The sequence below is a fragment of the Colletotrichum higginsianum genome, chromosome 8, assembly GCF_001672515.1.
Source record: "Colletotrichum higginsianum IMI 349063 chromosome 8, whole genome shotgun sequence".
Lineage (NCBI taxonomy): Eukaryota > Fungi > Ascomycota > Sordariomycetes > Glomerellales > Glomerellaceae > Colletotrichum > Colletotrichum higginsianum.
In genome coordinates this window covers 3,943,342-3,967,128 of record NC_030960.1, presented here as the reverse complement: position 1 = coordinate 3,967,128, position 23,787 = coordinate 3,943,342, and the positions used below count along the sequence as shown (strand labels likewise).

At 52.8% G+C, this 23,787-nt stretch overlaps 9 protein-coding genes across 9 annotated transcripts; 6 read left to right on the top strand and 3 right to left on the bottom strand.

Moving 5' to 3' along the window:
* Nucleotides 1-753: 753 nt before the first annotated feature.
* Nucleotides 754-3,325, top strand: CH63R_12163 (Fungal specific transcription factor; the record flags this gene model as incomplete). The annotated part of the gene is made up of 4 exons (XM_018307137.1): nt 754-1,930; nt 1,987-2,119; nt 2,188-2,523; nt 2,626-3,325. The coding sequence occupies 4 exons, from the start codon at nt 754-756 to the stop codon at nt 3,323-3,325; spliced, it is 2,346 nt and encodes a 781-aa protein (XP_018153978.1).
* Nucleotides 3,326-4,307: 982 nt separating this feature from the next.
* CH63R_12162 (uncharacterized protein) lies at nt 4,308-6,246 on the top strand (the record flags this gene model as incomplete). The annotated part of the gene is made up of 2 exons (XM_018307136.1): nt 4,308-5,502; nt 5,537-6,246. The coding sequence occupies 2 exons, from the start codon at nt 4,308-4,310 to the stop codon at nt 6,244-6,246; spliced, it is 1,905 nt and encodes a 634-aa protein (XP_018153977.1).
* Nucleotides 6,247-8,930: 2,684 nt separating this feature from the next.
* CH63R_12161 (uncharacterized protein) lies at nt 8,931-9,454 on the top strand (the record flags this gene model as incomplete). Its single annotated transcript, XM_018307135.1, has 2 exons — nt 8,931-9,377; nt 9,434-9,454. 2 exons carry the CDS (start codon nt 8,931-8,933, stop codon nt 9,452-9,454), a joined length of 468 nt encoding a protein of 155 aa, XP_018153976.1.
* Nucleotides 9,455-10,315: 861 nt separating this feature from the next.
* Nucleotides 10,316-12,694, top strand: CH63R_12160 (Secreted protein; the record flags this gene model as incomplete). Its single annotated transcript, XM_018307134.1, has 1 exon — nt 10,316-12,694. The coding sequence occupies one exon, from the start codon at nt 10,316-10,318 to the stop codon at nt 12,692-12,694; it is 2,379 nt and encodes a 792-aa protein (XP_018153975.1).
* A 945-nt stretch (nt 12,695-13,639) lies between these two features.
* Nucleotides 13,640-15,277, top strand: CH63R_12159 (uncharacterized protein; the record flags this gene model as incomplete). Its single annotated transcript, XM_018307133.1, has 1 exon — nt 13,640-15,277. One exon carries the CDS (start codon nt 13,640-13,642, stop codon nt 15,275-15,277), a length of 1,638 nt encoding a protein of 545 aa, XP_018153974.1.
* Nucleotides 15,278-15,822: 545 nt separating this feature from the next.
* Nucleotides 15,823-16,569, bottom strand: CH63R_12158 (uncharacterized protein; the record flags this gene model as incomplete). The annotated part of the gene is made up of 2 exons (XM_018307132.1): nt 15,823-16,433; nt 16,509-16,569. 2 exons carry the CDS (start codon nt 16,567-16,569, stop codon nt 15,823-15,825), a joined length of 672 nt encoding a protein of 223 aa, XP_018153973.1.
* Nucleotides 16,570-18,872: 2,303 nt separating this feature from the next.
* On the top strand, nt 18,873-20,276 carry CH63R_12157 (F-box domain-containing protein; the record flags this gene model as incomplete). Its single annotated transcript, XM_018307131.1, has 1 exon — nt 18,873-20,276. The coding sequence occupies one exon, from the start codon at nt 18,873-18,875 to the stop codon at nt 20,274-20,276; it is 1,404 nt and encodes a 467-aa protein (XP_018153972.1).
* A 242-nt stretch (nt 20,277-20,518) lies between these two features.
* On the bottom strand, nt 20,519-20,966 carry CH63R_12156 (Secreted protein; the record flags this gene model as incomplete). The annotated part of the gene is made up of 2 exons (XM_018307130.1): nt 20,519-20,549; nt 20,602-20,966. 2 exons carry the CDS (start codon nt 20,964-20,966, stop codon nt 20,519-20,521), a joined length of 396 nt encoding a protein of 131 aa, XP_018153971.1.
* Nucleotides 20,967-22,084: 1,118 nt separating this feature from the next.
* Nucleotides 22,085-23,674, bottom strand: CH63R_12155 (Serine threonine protein kinase; the record flags this gene model as incomplete). Its single annotated transcript, XM_018307129.1, has 1 exon — nt 22,085-23,674. One exon carries the CDS (start codon nt 23,672-23,674, stop codon nt 22,085-22,087), a length of 1,590 nt encoding a protein of 529 aa, XP_018153970.1.
* Between the last annotated feature and the right edge of the window lie 113 nt (nt 23,675-23,787).

Sequence of the window (23,787 nt, the reverse complement as noted above, 5' to 3'; positions counted from 1 at the left end):
GACTTTAGGAGTTGAGCTGTACTGACTCGCAACCCAGATCTATCCCGGTAGAACAAATGGAATCCTCACGATCATGCCCAACTGATAGTCCCGTTACACAATTCGAGTTCATTCGTTGCGACCGAGTTCCGGCAGGGGTCATGCCGGATTTAACGGTATCTATGTCTTGCAACGTGGTACTTAGAGGTCTTCTCTACTAGCATTACCTCCTTGCTGCTTGTTCCCGGGCTGCCCGGCGCATGTTGTCCGGCCTTCGTCCCGCGCCCCCTTCACGAGAGAAGCGCAATGGCGAATGTGTCAACCAGCCACGAACCGCGTGCATCTCGATTGCTGCTGGTCCTATGACAATTGGCTGACGTTATGCACCCCCGAATCGGCGAGAGGCGAGGGCCACAATTCCCATCATCCTGCCCTCACCTAGGGGTGTGTATTGTACGATGCGCAGGGACGAAGCTCCCTAGTCCTAGAAGGGTAATGCCGGAACTTTCTTGCACCCCTGGTTTCTGATCTTATAATAGCAGAGATCGTGACCAACGAACAGAGTTCGTGGGCGTACTGCATTTCTTCTGGTCTCTCGCTTCAACGCTCCCACCCTCTGCCACACAACGCACCCATAATCACATTCAAAGACGGACAAACACGTTCACAGACACACACACACACACATACAAGTCCGATCACATCAATAGATATTTCTCTGGAGATTCGCCATCGAAAAGTGACCTATCGACGCAAGGTGCCTACTAAACCGCCATGACCCGAGACCGACACGCAAGCCGCGCGAGCTTCGCATGCGTCCGCTGCAAAAAGGACAAGAGGAGATGCGACATTTCGCAAATCCTCAGCGCAGGAGACCGACCAGAACAGTCATGCACGGCATGCCGCAACAAGAACGAAAAGTGCGAGGTCCGCTACGGCGAGGACAAGCGCAGCCAACGCCAGCCGAACGAGACCAAGGTCCTGCAGAGGCGGATGCAAGCACTCGAGGAGTTTGTGAAGACGGTTGCCAAGGCCGACGGCAAAGTCCCCGCGCCGTCCAGGGACAACATCGACGCCGACTGCGTGCTGGAGCAGGCCCAGCAAGCCTTTGACGACTTCCAGAGATCCAGGATACGCGCGTTTCCGAGTCCCGTGAGCTCGTCAAGTCCGAACGCGCACATGACGACGATATCGATATCGCCCCCGGAAGAACAACAGACTTGGACATCGACATCACACGACGAACCCACGACAGCCTCGCTCCGTTCCGTTTCGTTTTCGGGCCAGAACAGGCCAAAGGTTGACGGTCTGACGCCCAACTCGCTTCGTTCCTCGTCCTTCTCGGCCCCGAGCAGACCAGACTTCGACATGATTTCCGACGACTTCCCCGCGGCCTTGGACGAGACGGCCTCTCCGAGCAGCATGCACGATTTCGACCAGTTCCTGGGCTCGGCGAGTCTGTTCCCTTACTCCGAGAGCGCAGGGAACGCGACAAACATGAAACCGGGGGTTTGTCACTCGGAAAAGGAGGCGAGCTTGCGGTCGCGGATGGCCCTCGAGACGTTTCCCGAACCCGAGCCCATTGTGACCTATCTGCTGGACCTTTTCTGGCAATGGCAGTCGTCCTATCTGCTGGTTGTCGACCGTGACCTGTTCCTCCGCCACAGACAGATATGGGATGAGAGTGACGGCCACGGCGATCGCGACTTTTACTCCCCATGCCTGTTGTACGCCCTGCTTGCGCTCGCGTCCATGATCAGCCTCGACAGAGGGGTCACGCGATACTCTGCTTCGCCGGACGGCGTCGTCGGCGAGGGGTTCGCGAAGCGGGCGCGCGCGCTGTTGGACCTGGAACTGGACCACCCCAAGATCACGACCGTCCAGGCCGCATTGGTTCTCGGCTGTCGTTACGGGTCCATGAAGGACAACTCTCTGGGATGGATGTACAGCGGTATGAGTGCTCTACTCGTTGCCCGTGTAGCCCGTGACTGATGTGTATTGCTTCAGGGATCGCATTCAGGATGGCCAGCAAGCTGGGGCTTCATCTCGACCAAACCAAGGCCGTGGCGTCTGGTCAGATGACATCAGAAATGGCCGAGCTCAGGCGTAGGGTCTTTTGGGGCTGCCACATCGAGGATAAGTAAGTTCTTTATAGGGTCTCTCGGACTATCAGTGTCGGCGAAGATGACGGTCTCTAACGTCAACTAGCCTTTTCAGCGCGTATTGTGGAAGGCCAAACTCCTTCATGGAGTGGGATATCACTGTTGCTGTCCCTGATCGCCCGCTGGAGTATTTCGCACAGAACAAGTCCGATTTGTCCCCAGCCCTGCTTCATGCCACTTCTACTCTCTCAGTCTTATGTTCCAAAGTACTGGTTGGTATACACCGGCAAAGGAGTCAGTCTATCGCCGGCGGGCTGAGATCTAAAGCCTCCCAGTTGCACAGGGAGCTTTGGAAATGGCGTCAAGATCTACCCGAGGCCCTGACGTGGTCTTGCGACCGAAATGTCAATAACTCAACACAACCCCAGGTGTTTGTCTTGCAGTAAGTAGCTTCCACCGCGATCATGCCGCTGTATGACGGTTCAACTATTGGACATGACGGCCGTGCCGAGTTGAGGGTTCGTAAAGCTAACGAATGACTCAGCCTGCATTTTTACTTTGCTCTCATTCTCCTCCATCGCCCATTCTTGCGGTTCCCACGAGAGCCCAACGACTCCAGGAACAACAACGTCGAGCCCTCTCAATCATCAACAACCTGCGCCACAGCCGCTGCAAACATCACAAAGTTGCTGAGCAACTACAAGCGCTCTTACAACATCCGGCAGCTGCCGCCGTCCGCCGTCCACTTCATCTTCATCGCCGGAAGCATCCACCTCGTCAACCTTCGCTCGACCAAGCTCGAAAGCCACAACACCCTGCTCCAAAGCTCGCTAGAAGCCCTGTCGGAGATTGGGAAATCATACCCTGTGGCCCAGATGGCAGCTCTGGAGCTCGAAGGGCTGACCGAGAAATGGAAGTCGTCGAACATGCCAGAAACCGCAAAGCCTATCAGCGGACAGCGCAGGCCAGAAGAAAACATCAACGTCGGACTTGATAACGACGGCAAGGTGGACAGCTCGCATGCACTCCCCAACTTTTTGGACGTCAACTTTTCGCCCCTGAAAGAACTGGATGGATACTTCGACTCGTGGAACAGTCAGCAGCCTACTGTTGATTTCGATTACGGATACATGGACCTGGGACAGGCTGGCGCTGAACGAGCTCTGGACCCTGGCATGGGATGGATGTCTCATGCCGATTTTGGCGGCATAGAAGGGGGAACATATCCTTGGCTGTACAACTAAACACATATTTTACCTGCTAATACCCTAATTCTAATTTCCTCTGATGAACTTTTTCTTTTCGCCATGCCTAGCTTCTCGCCCTGGTGGTGTCAGGACCTGAGTGCTTAAATCCTGCGGAAGGGGTAAGACTTTCTCGGGAAGGAATGGATTTCTTAGCAAAGAACTGGTTCGAAACGAAAGAGATGAGAGGGTGAAGTGAGGTTCGTAAGACCTAGCTAATGCAGGTACACATCTATCTTGAAAAAAATATGTGTGAGCACGTGCGTCTTCTCCGAAATGCTGCACTGCCCAATCTTGAGACGTTTAGACTTAGAACTATGAACAAGACACTTCAGAATGAGTGTAGTTGGCACCCATATGTCCGAGTACACGTTCTGAGGGTATTGCATAGTTAAGTACTTGATTGTGTCATCAATGACACTTCCACCCGAAGAGAGTGTGAAGGTGAACCAGAAACAGTTGGTTAGGGACACATGTACTGGAGCTGTAATTGGTCCAATCTATCTTTTGATCGCTCTTTATTGCTGACGAATGGCGGCAGTTCAGGGCTTTGGGTGCACTTGTTGGTGCTGCGCTGCCTGACTTGCGTATGACGGGTTTTTGATCATGACCACGGAGAGCCAACACAACATGGTGGCATTTTAAGCAGTTCGCAATCATAACCACCAATTGCAGCCACCGATGCATCTGTGCCGCATACAAGTCTTTCAGAAGGGGGCTCATCCGATGCAGCCAAGGCGTTGCAGGTGTGGGTATGGGTGATAATCTGCCTCGAAGCTGTTGGGCAAGGCATTCCACATCTTGATCATTCCCCTCGCCCACCATTTTCAAAACCAGTCGCTTTCCTTCTTCAGACGAGGCTCCCCAGCATGTATTTTCCCCTCTATTCTGGCACGAGGCGAACCCTCGACGAACACAGCAGATTCCCATACGGGGGCATCGCTCCAAGTTCTACAGCTGACCACCTCCCCAAGTCAAGGCCATGGACTATTCTTCAGTAAAGACACGGGATCCGCCTCAAGACGGCGTATCAGATCGCCTGATTAAGGAGGATCCCTCTCGACAAACAACAACTCTGCTCAAAGACGAAGGCGCACGTCTTCCCAAGCGGCTAGGCTCCGCCGACGCCATCCTGCAGTTCGTGCTGGATATCTCGTTGACAGTTCCGGCGGTATGCTTCTTGACTTACGGATTCATGGTGCTGTGCAACAATGGCGTCCCCGTCAACCAGAACCCAGTTCCCGCGCTGCATATGGCCGCGAAGTATAGCCCGACCTTGTTTCCGATTGCCTTTTCCGCCATCGCCACCAACCTTCTGAAAGCGACAGCCGCCTGGAGGCTCGAGAAGGGAATCACGATCCTAAGCCTGGAATACCTCCTCAAGTGCCGAAACGTCTTCAGCGCGGTCACTGCCCCGCTGTCGCTTCAGGCCGTCAACCTCATTACACCACTCTTGATTGTCCTCTGGGCATTGTCGCCTCTCGGTGGCCAGGCTGCCTTGCGTGTCATGGATACCGTCCCGTCGACGGCGGCAGAGTCTTGGCCTTTCGAGTACTTGGAGTTCATGTCCCCGTTTCGACACTCGGGCGCCGGCAGTTCGGCTGGTTATGTAGTCATGCCCTCTATTCAAGCGGCGTTCGCCGCCGCGTTGTCGAGCCCGATGGACGCCAAAACGAAGTCCCAGGATCTATTCGGCAATATCAAGATCCCGATGGTAGAGCATTACCAACAATCAAGCCAGGCATCCGACCTCGACGGCTGGTACGAAGTGAACACGGGGCCCAACACCAGCCCCATCTGGTCATCGCTCATCGGCCTTCCTGCCACTTCTCTTGATGGGTTCTCTCCGGGCTCAAACTACTCGTTCAAGATGGAGACTTCCTATATGAGTGCTAATTGTTCCACTCAGCATAAACTCATGAGCTTCAACGAGTGGGGACAATATCGCGATAGCTCGATTTTCCACAACAAGCGCAATCTTGCCCTCCAATACTGGGTCTTTCCCCTGGCTTGGGCTACCGAACCTTTTCCCTTGATCTTCACATCGTGGTCCATGGCGCAAACCACTAACGCCACCTGTATTCTCAGCCAGGTCTACGCAGAGGTTGACGTTGGATGTCACGGGTCCGTCTGCGCGCCCAGTCGGATCCGACGGATCCCAAAGTCGGAACGCGACTGTAAGGACTGTTCTACACCAAGCCACGGCCGAAGGTTATCCATACCGCGGGCCAGCCGGCGTGTTCTTCGCATACTTCGAAACATTTGTCCCATCCGGCCTCTCGCTTTATGATCTTCAAGAGCGCCAAATCAAACCGTTCGCCTCGGCGATCGAGACCTATTTCACGGATCCATCCGCGCCTTTTTCCGCCCCTGGCATCAGCTCCTGGAACGGGACCGATATGTCCTCCATCGGAGACGTTGTCTTCTCCCAGAGGTTTTCGCAGCTTCTCAACACGTTCTGGCTTGCGTCGGTGGCCTCGCGTAACGTCACCGGCGCCTTCAACTTTCACGACGAGTTCGACGACGGCACGTACAGAATCATCACCCAGAAAGCCACCGGAACAAGAACCCCAGACCTTTTGGTGATGAGGGTGAACGGCGCCTGGCTATCGGTGCTTTTCGTGGCATCTGTAACTATGCTCGCCGCGGGCATCTCCGCCGCCATCCTTGGTTGTCTGAGACGCGGGCCCGACGTGCTGGATTACTCAACCTTCTTTTTCAGGGACAGCCCCTATGTTCATATGCCGCCTGGCAAATACCGATCCATGGAAGACGCAAGTGATCAGGTGCGGAGGATTAGGGATATACGTGTTTGCATTGGGGACGTTGATCACACTGGGAATGTTGGACGCCTGGCTTTCGGTTCCGTGGATGCAGCTGTCTCACTGAGGGCTCAAAAGGCCGAAAGATATTATGTCTGAGATTGGAACAGACGAAAGGCGGAGTTTCCCGAGATGTCGTCCGTTACTTGCAAGGAAACACCATAAACTCGAGACTCGGCCGAAGCATGCTTCCGGTGCGATAAAATGGGTTTCCTATCGAGGCGAAAGAGCTCGGAACTTGTAGCTGTGTAAGCCAGACAGACCAAAAGCAATGGCTCAACCACGGTTATTAACCCTTTTCGCATTTGAGTAATACTTTGAATGCGGCAACGTTTTCTTTCAGCATCACGCCCTCGCCGGATTGCCGCCGGCCTACACAATTGTTTGTTGTTGTTACTGTCTGCGAGAGTGAGGACTCAATGTTACGACACGCCTCCATGGAGAGACGAAACGACAATGTGATTCTTGAAAGACCCGAGAGCGACTTTTAGGTTTTGACGAAGCTTTCGGGTTTGCGGACTGAAACCGCGAATACGATCTAAGCCACACGGCGGTTCAAGCCGAGTCAGGGATCCAGGGCTTGGAAAAGGAACCTGCCGGCGGGGAAATGACTTGAGCCCCAGACACGTTTGTGACATTCCTGATGCATTCGGCCGATTTGGGAAGGATTCTACGATGTAAAGACCAACGGGGGTTTGAATTTCCGCACGAGAACAAGAAAAAACAACAACCACGCAATCGCAAGCAGTCTTCGGTCGGAGGGTGTAGTCTATGCGATCTCTACATACTGTACATCATCCATAATAATCATTTTGATGACCTTGGTCTTTGGTTAAAGATAAAAAGTTACTACCAGACACAGATAAGACTGATGGGCGTTGAAGGCGTTTGAAGCGGCTGCTTTGTGAATCTACTTGTGCTCTAGGAGCCTGTGGGAACTCCCCACCATAAAAAGACAATATAAACATTGTTGAAACCTGAAACAGGAAAGTGACTGTCGGGTCACGAAAACCGAGCTGGGGATTCATTTTATTCCTACGCCTTCAAACAAAACCGGAGGGCTTGGCTTTTCTCCACCACAAGAAATGCCCAGGCAGAAAAACTCCCATAATGACTACAATTGCGGACTTGTAAACGAAAGTCCAATGCTGTCAGTGGCGATAGATGACTACTAAACGCACCCACTGTTAGTAGTGGTGGTTTTGGTCTCGCAGAGGTCACTCACTCGAATGAGCGTACGGACAGGAAAAAAGTGCTTCTATTCTGGTGACGATGTGTAAAAGGAAGCTTCTGATGGCAGCAGCTGGTGACGACGGCCGTAATATGGCAGCTGGACCGACGGAGATGGATCCGCCTCATCTGGTTGGCCCATTGCCCATTCACTGGCCGTCTCCAATTTCCCATCGGAGCCCAGGTGGGCATCCGGCAGGTTGGATTCAACGTCCTCATCATACAGGACTGGTGGCTGGGATGCCAGTGCCGTTCTCTCCGTCAACTCGGATGAGACAACTCTCGCAAAGCTTGACAGCAACCACGGGCTACTCCGTGTGTCAACCCCATCCTGCAGTAAGACTGACTCCCACCCACCCTGCGCAAGTCGCCGGCTAAAGTTTATCTTCGGTAAGATCTTGCGTCATTCAAGGTTCGTGTGCTTCGAGAAAATACATGTGTTGTTCATCTCAAGCATGCCGACACCCATGTCGAAAGATGAGACGCGTCGTGCGAGTCCCAAGAGATATAAGCTTTTGAGCCAAGTATGGGGTTCTCAGATCATGAGGCGCAAGGCAATCCCAGTCCCGGATATATCCTCCATGAAGCCAGGGTGCTAGATTTTACGGTCAATATTCAGGATTGCCAAAGAAGCAACTTAGCAACCAGCTTCTAATTTCACTATAGCCTTTAGCTTAATATTACAGGCTTTACCATCCTGCAGCTATTTGCGACAAGACCCCATGTTGTGTTCAACGCAACAAGACGTTTCCCCAGATTCTCCTCTGTCAAATACCCAAGGGCGAGGACTGCGATATGCACAAAAGCTTAGACATGAGATACTCACCGGTAGCATCCGGAAGGCTCCGGCTTTAACGAATCAGACATGAAGCAGGTGTTCGGCAGTTTATTCCCAATGCGACTGTGCCTGGCTTACCACCTGCGACCCCTGGTTTCATCCCAAAACCGCTTGCTCTACCATCAAACGAAGTTTATCTTCCGACTGGACTTTCCATCTGATGATTCAGGCGGCGGTGATCTGCAATGATTGACGGGGTGCTCCCATCGAAAGACCATTTTCCTGGGAGCGGCACAGCCTATCGCGTTAGTTACCACCTGGCTGGTGATGTCAAGGTTTAGCAAACCGTCGGCCGATATCCTAGCTTACATGACACAACCAGGTGTCTCTTTTGTCGGGTATCGCCGTACTGGGGCCATCCAGAGACTAGGAAGTAAGGTGCATCCAACTGCGATACTGAAGGAATCCGCGCTGTCCGAGATGTTGTCCCGTCGACGACTCAAGCCGAAAACTGCATCAGGCGGACTTGGTCTGAGATCATCCTCTTGCAAGAAACAATCCCACAGGACACATTTGTGCCAGCAACTCCAAGTATAAATACAGAGGGTAGACACTCCCTCATCTGGCTTTTGGAATTGTCACTCATCAAACTCCTCATCACTCTTCTACTCTTTCCATCTTTATCATTCGATCAAACCGGTTTTGACACTTTTACCATTGGTATTTAATTTTGAGACTCCTCTTATACTAAAGCACAACCCCCAAACTAGTCAAAATGCGCTTCACATTCGCTTTTCTTCTCTTCCTTCTTACCCTCACCGTCGCTTTGCCAGCTGCCAAGGAGAAGTCCTCGTCCACCAAGACCAAGCTCGTAAAGGGCATCGAAAACAACCTCAAGCATGGAGACAAGGAGATAAAGGCCACTAAACAGGCGCAAGATGAAGCCGCGAAGGGCAACGACAAGCAAGTCAAGAAGAAAGAAGGCAAGATCAACGACGCTCTGGACGCAGCGATCAAGGACCGCAAGGGCAACCAAAAGCTTGCTGGGAACAAGGACCCTGCCTTGACCAAGGGTCTCGGCAAGGTTGAGAATGCGCAGAAGGGTGCCAAGAAAACCGTGGGGGGTTTGACCGGTGACTCCAAGAAGGACAAGGCCGCGCTGGGGCAGTTGGGCGCAACTTTCGAGAAGGGCAAGAAGACCAACACTCAGAACCTCAAGGAGGTAAGTTTTCTGCGCCGTGGACTGTTGAAGATCGGAGGCTGATAACGCATAACCAGGCCAAGAAGAACTTCCATTAGCGAGAACTTGGGGACCAGATCTCTAACGCCCGGCTTTGAAGGGGGTTTCTGAGCTACAACTGAGCTTGCTTCTTTACAATTGTGCCGACTATATGTTCAAAAGGGAAGCTCTCACTAATTGTATGGAGAACACTACTTTTTTTTCTTGGTTGAAGCCTTCACACAGACTAAGTAGAGGATTTGATGATGCAGAAAGCGCAGGTGTAGAGCCATTTATAGATAGGTGTCACGCATGTTGATCATGCATGTCTCAAATAGGTTATTCAAGGAGTTTAACTACTACGAGTCAGGTGAAATCTGAAGGTCTCCAGAGGCCAACGGAACACTATATCAAATGAAGAAAGGTTAACAAATTGAACTGACACATCAAAGTCATCACGTCCAAGTTTGAACCAGAGGGTGGGGTTCCGAAATTAAACATGATACTATACAGGGGAGGCTGACTCAAACTAGAACAAATCGCAGGTGAAAGTAAACTGTGGAGCGGCTTCGAACAGATTAAAACAAGAGACCGAGACCGAAACCAATTTAAAAGAGTTTCAAGAAACAAAATAAAACTGATGGTCTTATTTCCCTTCCTCTCCAACTATGGTCAGATATGGCGCGATACACGAAGCGAAGAAAGCTTCTATGGCCGGAAAGCTTGGAGTTCATTTACGTTTTCTAGTCTAATCGCCTGAGCCAAGGGAATCCTAGAATAACTTCGCAGCTTCCGGATAGGGGCAAGCACGCATGCTCCGTTGAGTTGACTGGGTAGGTTTTCCGTGGTTGAAAACAATACAAAACCCCTATCGTATTCCTCCGAAACGAAATGGCGGCTTCAGACTTTCCCTTCAGCTCCCACTGAAAGAAGAAGCCAAAATGTCTCGTCACTCTTTGAAATCTTCGCTCGTTGTATTCACTTTTGTTTTGTCCATTTTAGCAAGCAGAGGCCCGGTCAAGCATCCGAAACCTTATCATGAAGCGTCAAACTTCGGTAAGGTTGGACCGATTGACTCTTCGGGTGCGTTGACACGGGATGACTCTGAGCCCCTCAGACCCCGACAAGAAAAGGCCGCCGACGGACTGACTGCCATCGACACCTTCTCATACAATGGCGAGGCATGGACGGCTTACGAGGATATCGCACGCTTCGATGGCCCCTTGGTTCTTGTCTCCGCCTCTGGGACGCGGCGGGAGATCAGGCGATACGTCGAGGCCACAAGCGTTGAATCTCTGGAATTGAACCGCACTGTTAGGCCCTTTTTCGATCTTGACAGTGCAAACGATGTCAACCTCAAGCAGAACGATGTACTGGCAGAGCGCCTCCTCCAAGACGGCGAACCGATCGAAGAGCACGTCCGGGATGTCATTAACATGGCCTACGGGCCCTGGGACACCTTCCTCGGAAACGTTCAGGCGAACGACACCATGACGCTCGATTGGCAGGCCACGACGAAGAACTACATGCCCTTGGTCGACGTACTGGAGGCGGCAGACGGGACGCATTCCAACTATACATTTGACGGTCTCTTGGGCGGATGGCTTCCCTCGTCACGCAAGATCTTCCGGGGCGACGTAGACACCACGGACTGGATTGAGGTCACTACGTTTGCGGATGTGGATTCTCCCGACCCTCAAATCGTACACCTGTGGTTCTCCATCAAATGGATCAAGGGAGGTGTCGTTCGAGCCAACAGGTTCGCCCTGGACTACAAGCAGTTCTTGCCCCTCAAGGCGCACCCCACGGCCGACGACTACTACCCGGCCCTGATTCGCTTCGCAGACTACTGGGACTCTCATCTGCAAGATGTCGCCACTCTGGAGGTGCCGGACAAGAGCTGGTCGGACATGAACAAGCACGCCTTCGCAACAGAGCTCGTGCAGCGCGCAGGGGGTGTGTCGCCGAGATACGGCGCCTTCGACCGCGACTACGCCGGCTCCGAGTACGACGGGTTCCAAGACATCATGACCACCTCCCTCACGGCCAACCTCGCCTGGGGCCGTTTCCCACAAGCCAAGGCGATTCTCGAAAACTACATGGACTGGTACGTCAACGACAACGGTGCCATCAAGATGCGCGGGCCCGCCGTGCCCCAGTTCGGGATGTCGCTCTCCTTGATCGCGCGGTACGTGCAGTACACCGGCGACGTCGGGTTCACGGAGAAGTACAAGACGAAGATTCTCGCGTGGGCGAACATGCTCACCGAGCGCCAGGACGAGAACCTGAAGTTCCCGGAGGACCACCCGTACTACGGCCTCATCTCGGGCTGGAGCGAGTCGGATGCCGCGCTCCGATGGGACTCGTGGCGATGGGAGAAGCCGTACTGGAACAACGGCGCCTTCGCGGCGCGTGGCCTCAAGGACCTCAGCAAGATCGCGACTTTCGAGCAGTATGCCCAGGACTGGCAGACGCGGGCCGCACAGCTCATCAACCAGACGTCCCATACTTTGGACGCCGTCATTCAGCGCAACCTGACGACTCCGTACGTTCCGCTGTTGCCCAACGAGACGACTCATGTCCTCGAGGACCTGGCGGAGCAGGGCGACGCCTCGTCGCAGTGGTGGCCTCATCGTGTCTATACCGAGCTCCTTCAGGCCTCCGTTCTCTCCCCGAACTTGACCGATTTGGTGATCAACTCCATGCAGGCCTACGGGATCACCAGTCTCGGCGTCGTCGCCAACGTCACGCCGCTGCGGGCCGACACGCGCGACATCCTCGGCTTCATCTCGTACGGCTACGCGTTGTCGCTGCTTCTACAAGACCGCCTTGACGAGTTCGTGCTGTTCCTCTACTCCCACCGATATCATGTCCACAACCGCGGCCTCTGGATTGCCGCAGAGGTGTCTGGGACCGGAGGAGGCTCCAGCACGTTCTGCCAGCCGTCGCAGTTTGCAGTGCCGATCTTGCTGAGGGCCGCGCTGCTGCTGGATCATCCCGACGAGGAGGTACTGTTCGTCGGACGGGGAGTGCCGAGGAGGTGGCTCAGTAAGGGCAGAGTCGCGATCCAGAAGGCACCGACGAAATGGGGACTCGTCGACCTCGACATGCAGTTGGACGAAAAAGCCGGCTCGGTCACGACGGTCTTGGGCTTCGAGAGGGGCCCGCCGGCGGAGGTCAGGGTCAAGCTGAGGGTGCCCGAAGGCCGAGAACTGAAGGCCGTGACGGTTGATGGCAAGGCAGCGGAGTGGCAGGGAGAGGAAGTCATTTTGCGCTTAGGAGCCTCAACGAAGAACGTCACTGTCGTAGGGACTTTCTAGGACCTTTTGCTCTTTGCCGGCTCAGTCGGCGTTTTTGGTGACGGGGTTCAGATCAAGGATGATCATCAGCTCACCATTAGCTCTTTGTGATCAACCATGCTATGGGTATCACGACTTCGTCTCTGGGCTTGGAAACACGACATGGAACAAACAGGCCAGAATATGCGATGTCCCGAAATTTTGGCTCTTTCGGCGACAACCAAATTTCAGTGCGGTTCGCTTTTTGATGCTTTCACCTAAGTTGTCCACTCGCTTTGGTCTACGGATGCGGCACAGTCAGGATGATTGGCCTCAAGAGATTTTGGCCTCAGTGGAGACACATAACTACGATGTGGCCAATGGCGTTTCATCGTTGTTTGTCGAGGGTGTTGCAGCAACAAGATGCCATGTACATAAACATTGCAACTCATCAAGTCGAGCCTTGAGATTGTCCACATGCACTCAAGTAAAACAATCTTTCTTCTTTAGCAGAATTATCATATCACGGGTTTCATTCAAAGTCGACTTCCCAGTGCTCGCTGACGATATGATTACGAGCACGACGCGGGCTCTGGCTGGGCTCGATATCAGACCAGCCTTTCCTGGGGCTAACGAACCGCCCCGGCCTGTTGGCATCCATGGGTTGTCTCTGGAATGCTTCCAACTCATCATACAGCACGCTATCGAATATGATGACCAAAGTGAATCCAACTTGAGAGATGCAGTCAATCTCCGGCAAGTGTCGAGTAAGTCAAACGTGGTCCTGACTACCAATACGATGGGAACGGTTAATGGGGCTGACGACGTGCACATGATGAAGAACTGTTTGAGGTTGAAGTCATGCGCGCAATTTACACTACCAAGCTGCTTCAAAAGATGAGAGACAACCCAGAAGTTGAGACTCTCCGCCGAAAAGGCCATGCCCATATGGTCACGCAGCATTGCAGAAATCAACCTTGCGGCGACATGAGCTTCTTCCTCGCCCGCTACCTCATGCTTCAACCTCACGGCAACATACCCTGGAACACAAATCTCTCTACACTCATCAACGCGGTCGTCGACAGGGTTATGAAGGACGACGGCCACGATATCGACGAAGACAAAAGACTGCAGTATACCCATACGCTCTGCCAGAGGGCTGTGCACCTTCCAAGTCCTGTGAGACACTACGGAAGCTGGCATTTCTTTGAAACCCATTTCCAGTCTCTCCTTTTCCCCACCCAGTCTGTCATCACCACGGAGAGTTTCGAAGCTGTCGTTCTCTCGGCAAAGGTTTACATCAAGCACCCCGATGCCGAGAAACTGGTGCTTGATAGACTATTTCAAAGGGGACCCAAGTCGCTGTCGACATTCAAAAAGTCGAAAAAGCGACGGGATGATGAGGGAAAGCACCATAACGCTCCTGTGTTCGGATCCCTTTTGGAGGCGTCAATCCGCAGCGAGAACCCCAACCTGACGGCGCGCCTGATGAACTACGAGGTCGACATGTCACGGGAAAAGTCAACGGTCGACTCAAAGGGAAAGACGAGGAAAGGCAAGAAATACTATGACGAATATTTCTGGCGGCTGGCTCTGGCACACCAGGACCTGGAAGCCCTGAAAGCCTTTCTCGAGATGACAAACCGGACAATGACGCCGAAGAAGCTCGCGAAGATCCTCCTCGAGGCCGTGTGCACGTCTCAAACAGAAGCACTTCAAATTCTCCTTCGGCATCAACTTCCTCAGCCCAAGGAAGGAGACGAGCCCGCCTACCACGAAAAGCGGGAGCTCCGGATTCAGGTCATCGAGCTATGCCTCGAAGAAGCTATCCAACACGGAGAATCTCAAGCACTCAGTGTGCTGCTCCAATCTCCATACGCCGTCGCAAGCACCTACTTCACACACCGCTGGAAAGAGTATTGGGGCTACATCGACCACGGGCCCGAGAAATTCAACGATGTTCCTCCCGAGACGCCTCTTGAGACCGCGGCCCGACGCGGAGACGAACAAATGGTTCGGCTGATGCTTTCTCGAGACTGGAGTCCCTTTGGGGAGAGATACAACGAGAGGGCCGACCACCATGGCCGTAACGTCTACAGCGGGCCGAGTCACTTCCGAGGCCTCATGCCGATGATCGCCGCGGCATTGAACTGGCACGTTGGTGTTGGGATCGCTCTGGTGGAGGGAGGCTTCAGGTGCAAGAATTGGAGGTGGCACTTCCTGATCGGAACCGTCTTGAAGAGCAGAGAGATCGGCGGGTTCGGCAGGGACAAAGACCCCAGACCGTCTTCAACGACGATCACTTCGGAGCACCGGCAAGCATGGCATGACAGAGACGTGGAGTTCTGGCAGAGGCTGGTCGATGTTGGTGGGCTTGATTTGCGACGTCCCGACGAGGGCTGCAGCTGCCACACGAGCCAGCCGGACATGCCTTTAACACACCCTACTCGTAGTGCTATCGACATTGGCAGGAATTTCGTTCTCGAAGAACTCAGAGTCAGTGTAGACGACGGATCTAGCGGCTGTGACGGCCCATCGGGGCCAGAGCCCATCCGCGAAACCGGTGCGGAGACCGGTCCTCTTTTTGTTGTTGCAGTTGATGAGGATCCCACATGGAGATCATAAGTTACATGTTGGGCATAGAACCACAGGTAGTCAGTAATGTCCACTTCTTGTCTTTCATGCTCGGAGCAGTCAGTCAGATGTGTCGGGGCGCTCGTTTAGCCACCCTGAGTGATCGTAACACGCACTCCCTTCCGATGTTTAGAAGAAGAGTATGCATGGTACATGGGTTGCGGAGAGACTTCAGCGGTATGGAAGGAAGAAAAGGTAACAAATCGGAAGAATTTGGGTGGATGCCCATACCAAACACTTGGACAAGACGTGTCAACTCATTGAGAACCCGAATTGGCCAAACTCTGTGCCACAGTTCGCTCACATCTTTGACGACACGCCACGTCGCTGAAGCGGCTGCCATCAAAGGTGCCGTTGGACTGTCACAGACGGCTTCGAGAAAGTCGGAATTGGGGCACGCAAATCCTATCTGGTCTTACGATATTGGACTTTCATATTTCATTATACATCCAAAGTCAGTACTGCTACCGAAACCTACCCCACGGAACCCCTCAACACTCCGTACATCCGCCCATCACAGCCTAAAACGAACCGCCTCAGATGATACGGGCCTTGCCGGAGACGTAACGCTTGGTGGCAGCCTTCTTCGCAGCAGCAGCAACACCGCACTGGCCCGCAATCTCGGCAGTCTTGCCGTTGACGGCGCACTGCCCGTTGGCGTTGCAGGAGCCGGCACCCTTTCCATCGGTGCAGGCCAAGCCCTGGAACTCGGCTTGCGACTTGCCTTTGCCCTTTCCGACATTGGCGTTGTTGTTGGCGTTGTTGTTGGCGTTGTTGTTGGCATTGTTATTGGCGTTGTTGTTGTCGTTGTTGTTGTTGGCATTATTGTTATTGTTCTTTGCCGCATCTTCAGTCTGCTTCTTTGCGGCGTCGTTCTTCTTCTTAGCCGCCTCTTCGGTCTTCTTCTTCGCGGCAGTTGCTTTCTCCTTCGCAGCATCCTTCTTCTTCGCGGCAGCGGCAGCACCGTTCTTCTTCTTCTTCGCTACCTGTGCCTTCGCCGCCGCGGCTCCTTGTCCCTTGGCTCCTACTTTGCCCGCTCCTTGCTTCTTCCTGGCTCGGGCCTCGAGATGGGCGGCGTCGTTTGCTACGGAGCCTTCGGCGCGGATCTCGACAGGTATAGCAACGTCATTGGACTGGAAAGCCGGGGCTGGGATGGATGTTAGTCCTTATCCAAGGAAGAGACGCAGGGTGTTGTAAAGCTGTATAGAAGCGTTTGGCTTACCCGAAAGGACATTACCGGCCAGAAAGCCAAGGGCAAGAAAAGCAGTAGTGGAGAACTTCATCTTGACGGAATTCGGGTATTATTCGAGTGAGTGACTCCAGGTCTTAGTCGGGCGAAAATAGCACACAATCAACAGCAGCCGCGCGCAGCACGGGATGAATATGGTAATCAGAGGTAGAACGGAGTAAGTCAGGCAGACGCTCAATCGAAAATCACATCATCATCTGGGACCCGACGCATCCTTTTCATGTCTTTTATGTATGCTCTCCAGCCTGCCTACCACCTCTTGCTCAGTGCTTACTGACTTTCCTGTCACACCCTGAAACTCCGGATGGCGGCGTCAACCGAGCGTCCCCCCCCTCAGCGTGGTGGACACTACAACTACAGACGAATTTTCCTCGACTCGAGATGACAGCCCTGAGAATCGTGCTGCAACAGGAACCTGTTCAGATGCCTGATCGTCCCGTCACATCAGTCGCTCACTCGAGGCTTGTTGTGCCGCAGACCGGGATGGCCCCCGGCTCCGGCGGCCGGCTAGGTCGGGCTGCTCTTCGCCTCTTCGCCAATCCTGTCGCAGAGTCTGCCCGCATCGTCGTTTCAAGCATTAAAGTTAATGCAGTTCGCTGTGCCATTGGACCGTGGACGGGGCCAAAACCCTTCGCGCGGTGGCTCCGGCACCCTAGGACCGGATTCAAGCTTGATCTGCCAAACGCGAACCCCCGCACATGAGAGTTTCGCCGCGCATGATTTGGAAGCAAGACAGGTCCCGTCGCTGAAAAAAAGAGCGTGTTCGCCGGGATGACGCTGCCGCGGTACTTTAGGCTTAGTGGCTTCCCATGTTAGAATGACGCTTAGCTAGGGCCTGATGGTGGTCAAGGACACGGAAGCGAGGACTCTTCAAACGCGTGATGTTCTAGGTGAAAAAAAAGAAGTCTCGTTTGTCCAAAGAATAGAACAGAACAATGGGCGTCTCCCCCAGACAATAATATTCTCCGGCTCTTGGCGGGCCCTGGATTAGTCGTGGTGGGAGGGAGTATTTCGGGGCCACCGGCCACCGCACTTGGCGGCGTCCTTCACACTTGTCACGGAATGACTCGGATCAGGTTTGGGCTTTGCCACCTGGGCGACACCTCGGAAACACCAATAACACCAGTCAAAGGGAGCACTCATCGAGTTTCTGAAGTTGAAGCCGGGGATTCGGCGAATCCTTTGCCGTGGTTGATCGTCCAATCCAGCCTTAACGGCAAGTCATCAAACGGACTCATAACCGCTCAAAATGACATTGGCTCAACATCTGAGACGAATCTTCAGAAAGACTTCCATTCCAGGAGCCCAACCCAGACTGACACGTTCACCCAATACCACATGACCATATTACATAGCGCTATAGGCGTTACAGACGGTGAAATACACGCCTTTGGTAGAGCAAGTCCACATCCGTGGGTCACGTCAGCCTCGGTTATAACGGTTGCTCCTGTAACAAGAGGGCGGCAGGTTTTGCCGTAGGAGTGGTACCGGATCTTCTTCGCTCACGACGGAACGCGGCCAGAACATCTGCACCAATGTTCATCACAAAGCTTGGCTCACAGATCTCCAGTTAAAATAACTGGGTATCTTGGCATAATCTCCAGCAGGGTACATTGTCTCAGGATGATTCGCTCAGAGCACCAGCCTCCGTTATCCTCCGTGTCTGCCTTCCTCACGTTCATCTGTAACCATTCATTCACTTCTCGCCATGACAACAACAACCTCCACTAGCGGACGGGAGCGCCCTTGGGTGATTCTGGCATCCTAAGTTCCTCTTCTAAGGCTGGAATGTTGTCGAGAAAGCTGTCGTCACGAACAGGATTGGCATCGTTGAGTTCGGTGGTGTCGAGAGAGCGGTAAATCTCGTACGCTTAGTGACGTGGAGCACGTTGGCTGGTGTCTTGTCGAGGACGTCCAATTAAGTAAGGCTTGGGACTGCAGACAAGACAACATTAATGAATTCAAGCGAGGCGAAGTGGCCGAGAGAGTGTTGGACGAGATGGGAACGCTGAGTGAGAATCTTTGATTGTTTTTCCAATACTCAGACCAAACGAAAAGCTGAAAAAGGCTGTGATAGATTCTTTTCCAAGAGTTCGTAAGTACCGTGGTGCACCAAACCCAAACCTTCTTTTCCAATCACACAAATTTACCAAACTTTGAAAATATTGCCGGCTATAAATGATAAGAGTTCAAGGCAACTACTTTTGAAAGAAGATTTTCCATCACATCCTGAATCGAACATCCACTACACCCACATCCCAGCTAGTCTTACACACACAGCAACACGCCCAACTCTAGACATTATCCTTGACATACGAAGCTTTATTGGTCGGAGCCATGTCGTTACAGACCACTACACCCTTTCCATGGAATCGCCTCCCTCGGGAGCTTCGACTCATGATCATGGAAGAGCTGTCGGATCTGGTTCCAAGTGCCGGGAGAAATCCCCTGTCATGCTGGGCCAGTGTGTCAATTGAATGGTACCTATACTTCACTCCGTTCATCTGGCATACAATCACCCTTCAGGTGTCAGCTGCACACTCGGACATCGACGAATTCAACCAGCTTGCTGTCTTCCACCGAAAAAGGCTGGTTGTGAACATCTCACTTCACATGAGCCTGCAAGAGTACACCTGTCAGGAATGCGGTCAAGTAGAGAGCGCAGAGACAATCGAGGCAAACAACCTGACATTCTCCAACGCTCTGAAAGGCCTCTTCTGTGCTCTCTCCGGTTGGACCAGAGACCCTTCAACAGCCGGCATCGCGCTTGAATTGAGTGCCAGTTCACCGAGCGATTCAAGACATCTCGAGCTGGATCTAGTGGAGCACAGACGTGAGCTTGCCAACCAGTCGCCTGGACACTTGATATCCAACGCCAAGAAGCGCTTGCTAGGCCAGCTACTCGATTTTGAGTCGAAGATGTCCGACCTGCCCGAGGTTGCCGTCATAGAAAGACTCTCTGTGAGGCAGAGACTTCTTCGGAACCTTTCGGCTTCATCTCTAAACGTCATAATCTGCAATCTGCCACGTCTTCACCATATCAACTACGAGCCCTGGCTTTGGACCGATAAGAAGGGTCAGCGCAGACGCGAGATTGCAAACACGAACTTGTTGCGCTGGGCAGCATGCCGTTCTACCTTGCGGTCCATCGCCATTTGGGAGGCCCAGTCCGAAAAGCTTCACAAAAACAGATGTTACTCAAAACCATACGACAATAACCTCACATCGGCAGCGGTCCAAGCCAGCTTTCATCTGAATGCGTTGGCGATTTCACACGCAACAGACGCAATGGACTTTTTTCTACGCTTCGATGAAGCATCCGAAGCGACACAATGCACCGGAACCCCACCAAGACTGTCCCTCAGGCATCTAGCACTCACTTGTCGACTTCAGATGCCACCCGAAAGTCCCACAGAGGTGAACAATCTGCTTTTCGTGGCAAGCAAAGCGGCCATGCAGCTGCCGCATCTGGAGGTCATGGAAGTATGGAGCCCGGGAGTGGGTGAAGGGTTCTTTTTTCGGTACGAGGTTAAGAAGCGCCAGGCCAAGCTCGTCGTGGGTGCCACTTGGCGAATCTCAAGAATGCAAAACTCTGCGGTGTTCAAAGCTTGGCAGCGCGTAGCAGGCCGTCATGCAGACTACGACCTGGAGTATGCATTTAAGAGTATCAACGCAGGAGAGTTGAAACAGCCATGGAGTATCTGCAGACATTTGAGACTGCGCGATTGTTTGCGGGAGTAGTGTATTTAACCTTGGGATTGGCGACTGAGACCAATCATGAACTCTCTCGCCTTGGGGCTTGATGTCAATCGATTCGGTTTATCACGCCTATGGCGGGTTTACAGATATGGTACTCAAAACTTACTGCGTCATGCTTGGGGATACAGCTTCGAACATCAGCGAGGCGAGAGGGGCCATTATGTTTGTCATTAAGGAGACAAAATAATTACAGTAGATCTTTTCCACTCCTATAAACTGGAGTTCTAGCACCTCCCTCCACTTCCAGGATCAGCGCTAGACAACGCGTTAGTACTCCATAGTGTCCAGTGTTTCCTACTCGACTTACCGAAACCTCCAGCCAGCCACAGTGACTGCTCCTCCCTGGGTGATGTCATTGCTCTGACAAGTGTTCATGAGGTTGTTGAACTCCTTCGTGCAGTCCTTGTCGTTGAGATCGAAGGAGAATTGGGTGTTCTCGTTCGTGACCCACATCTGGAGGTATTGGTTGTTTTCCAAATTGACACAGGCGTACTTCGCCTCCTTGACGGCAAATGTGCCCTGGAATGCGCCTCGCTTTCCGTCGTAACCTTCACAGGCTCGTTGGGCGTGGTACTTGATTACTTGTGTCGTCAATCTCGATCCATCGTGATAACAAGGATCGGCGCTGACAAGCGTGGCGCCCAAGATACCGGCGATGATGGCAGGTTTCATACTGAGAACGACGATTGGTGTTTGTTATGGGTAGTTGATGACAAGCGTGTCGAAAGAATACCACGCGGAGGAATGGCAAGCCTTATATATACAGAGAGAAACAAGAAACATTTGGTAATACTTTCACCAAAGTTTGGTTACCCCTCCTAAGCTTACATGTCTTGGCTACATGTGTCTCCGGCCATGCCACTTTGGATAGTTCTAGATCGGACATGGAATATCACCGGCCAGATGCATGTTAATCCCTGAGGTCCCTTGAACTTAGCTCAGATGACTTTTGAGACGCCGTCAGCTAGCAAGTCCCACTCTAGCTCGCCTTTTTGGCTTCTTTCGTCGTGTGCTTGTGCAATATCAACTTAAGAATCCGCACTGCCAAGGCCAAGTTCATGACAGTGCCACCTTACGGGATCGATTCTGTCCACTATTACGGGTTTAAATTCTGAATTCAGAATATCCGCTGGTTTTTGGCAAGGTACATATTAAAAACGGATTCTGTGGCAAGCGCATACATCTGCATCATGCTCCAAAGCTTTGATACACCTTTTGCCATCAAGGCCGTCATCCCCATCTCCTGTGTGCCCACAGTACTCTGTCAGCGCTATACATGCAACAGAAGTTCCACCATCAGCAGCAACGCGGGGGTACTCAAGGGCGAGAATATAGTCAGGCTGGTACTAAGATGAAGACTTTTCGTGCAGCCTTTCCATAACAGGAACCTCCTCGACCGTTTATTGATTTTCAGCTTAAGAGAGGTCACACCTGAAGCTTCGATAGGCAGCGTAAGACTAGACCATGTAAAGGTTAGTGTACGCAAAAGCTACCAAACTCAGCAGGTGATAAATGCCTGCTAGAACCAACAGTTGCTGCAAATCGAGTCACATGTGTAGGGCGTTGCCTACAAATGGATAGAATCAACACTCTGAGAGTGGGACAAATCTTGGCGGCGGCCCGTGTCTGTAAAATGGTGAATGGAGCACCGCATTCGAGATAACACTTGCCGGCTCGTGTGGACAGAGGAGTGGTTCCAAGATCGTATGATCAAATGCCATCTCCCTATCTATTATCAATACGTAACAAAAGCAAACCACCTTACCTCTTCATCTTCGATGGTGTACAAGTCATACGTTGCATCTACTAAGAGGTTGAAGAACCTTCCTCTGGAACTCCTGAGCGAAAAAAACGTGCCCAAGTTTCTTGTCATCCGGCAGATCACACTCGAGCAGGACTCGAACGGCATCTTGGTACTGCTTCCCCATGCGCCATCCAAGTTCTTTGAGCCGTGAATCCAGAATGTAGCTGCGCCAAGCCTCTCTGTTCGTCATCTTCCTCAGCCTTTCCTTCGGTATCTTGCTCGTGATTGAGGCCCAACGGCCGATTTCGCAGAGTACGACACCAAGACTGTAGAGGTCCAATCGCTTGGAAAATCCTTTCGCAGCATCCGGATGATAGTAATGGCTCAGTCTCTTATCGTCCAGTGGCCCTCTGGACAAAGAAGCCTGGTTCTGATGGCGCGAGTACTGGAAACCCGTGATGAAGGGCTGGGTGACGCTAACGGTACCGTCGACTTCTCTGAGGAACTGGATGTTGCCGCTGTGCAGTCCCTTGTGAAGCCATCCTGCGGCATGGAAAAGACTGAAGGCTGATGCCAGTGTGAACGCGAGGCGGAAGCGATCGCCAAGTAGCGGCGGTGCTGTACCCTCACTTGCCATCAATGCGCTCAGAGATATTGGCGGATTCTCGCACACATCGTTTCTGAAGCTGTGCACTCTCTGATCGTAGTCCGTAACCGATTCGGGGGTGCCGAAGACGTATCCGATTCGCTTGATGCCGTGCGTAAGCTCGTAGTCCAGATCGTCGTATATACCGTAGAAAGGGGGCAGGCGGAGAGCCGGCTCGCTGACACCTTTCAAGAGCTTTCCGAGGGCCTCCATTCGTTCCACGTGAAGCCTGGATTCCAGACCCGAGCCAGTGACATTCCACTCTACCCAGACCGGTCGGATCTTTTCTTCCGTCTCCTTGATCAGGCCTAGACCGCCGACGGACGAAATATCATTGTCGACAAGCTCAAACTTCGGTTTGTGCAGCCAGATCGGCGTAGGCGCCCGACCTCCCGGCCGCGAAAGTTGTTCCTGAAGCAGTTTGGCTTTGGCAGATAGGGCGAGGGTCTGATCATCGGCCGGAGGGTAGACAGAGAGATGTTCGAGCATCTTGAGGTTTTGGATTTCGGCCAGCATCTGCGGCAGAAATGCCTTGGTAAGTAGCTGAAGCTGATTTGAAGGGTAGGTGAATCCTTCCAGGTCATCGACTAGATCTTGGAATTTCTCAACGATGTCCCTGAACTCGGAGTTCGTCTTGATGTACCACCGGAATCTCCGCTTCATCACCCCGGTATCCTGACTGATGTCGTGTTTCTGGACCAGTTTGTCGGCCTTTTCGTTGAGCCTTTTTATTTCGTTCAGGATCAACTCGATCGCCTTCATGAAGTTTTCGGACTTCGTCCCGAGAGCGCAGTGCTTCTCGTCCGCGGCGTTCCAGTGGTCACCCCAAGCCTTGAGGCGGCATTTCTGAATGTGGTAGCGGAGCGCCCAGTGCCGAGGTTCGCTCTGGTTGTCCTCGATGAAGTCTTCTAGAAGTAAGGCCGTGTCGAGGGCTCCCTTGAACGCTATGACGATCCCAAGAACACCGATGACAAGGCCGGCAGCTTCCATTGTGAAAGGTTGCAAGGGCAAGTTGGGGCTGATAGTTGACCGATGGTATGACTAGCGAAGTCTAGCGCAATACCTGTGCAAGTCTGTTAACCCCGCCTCAAGATTGGGAGCAG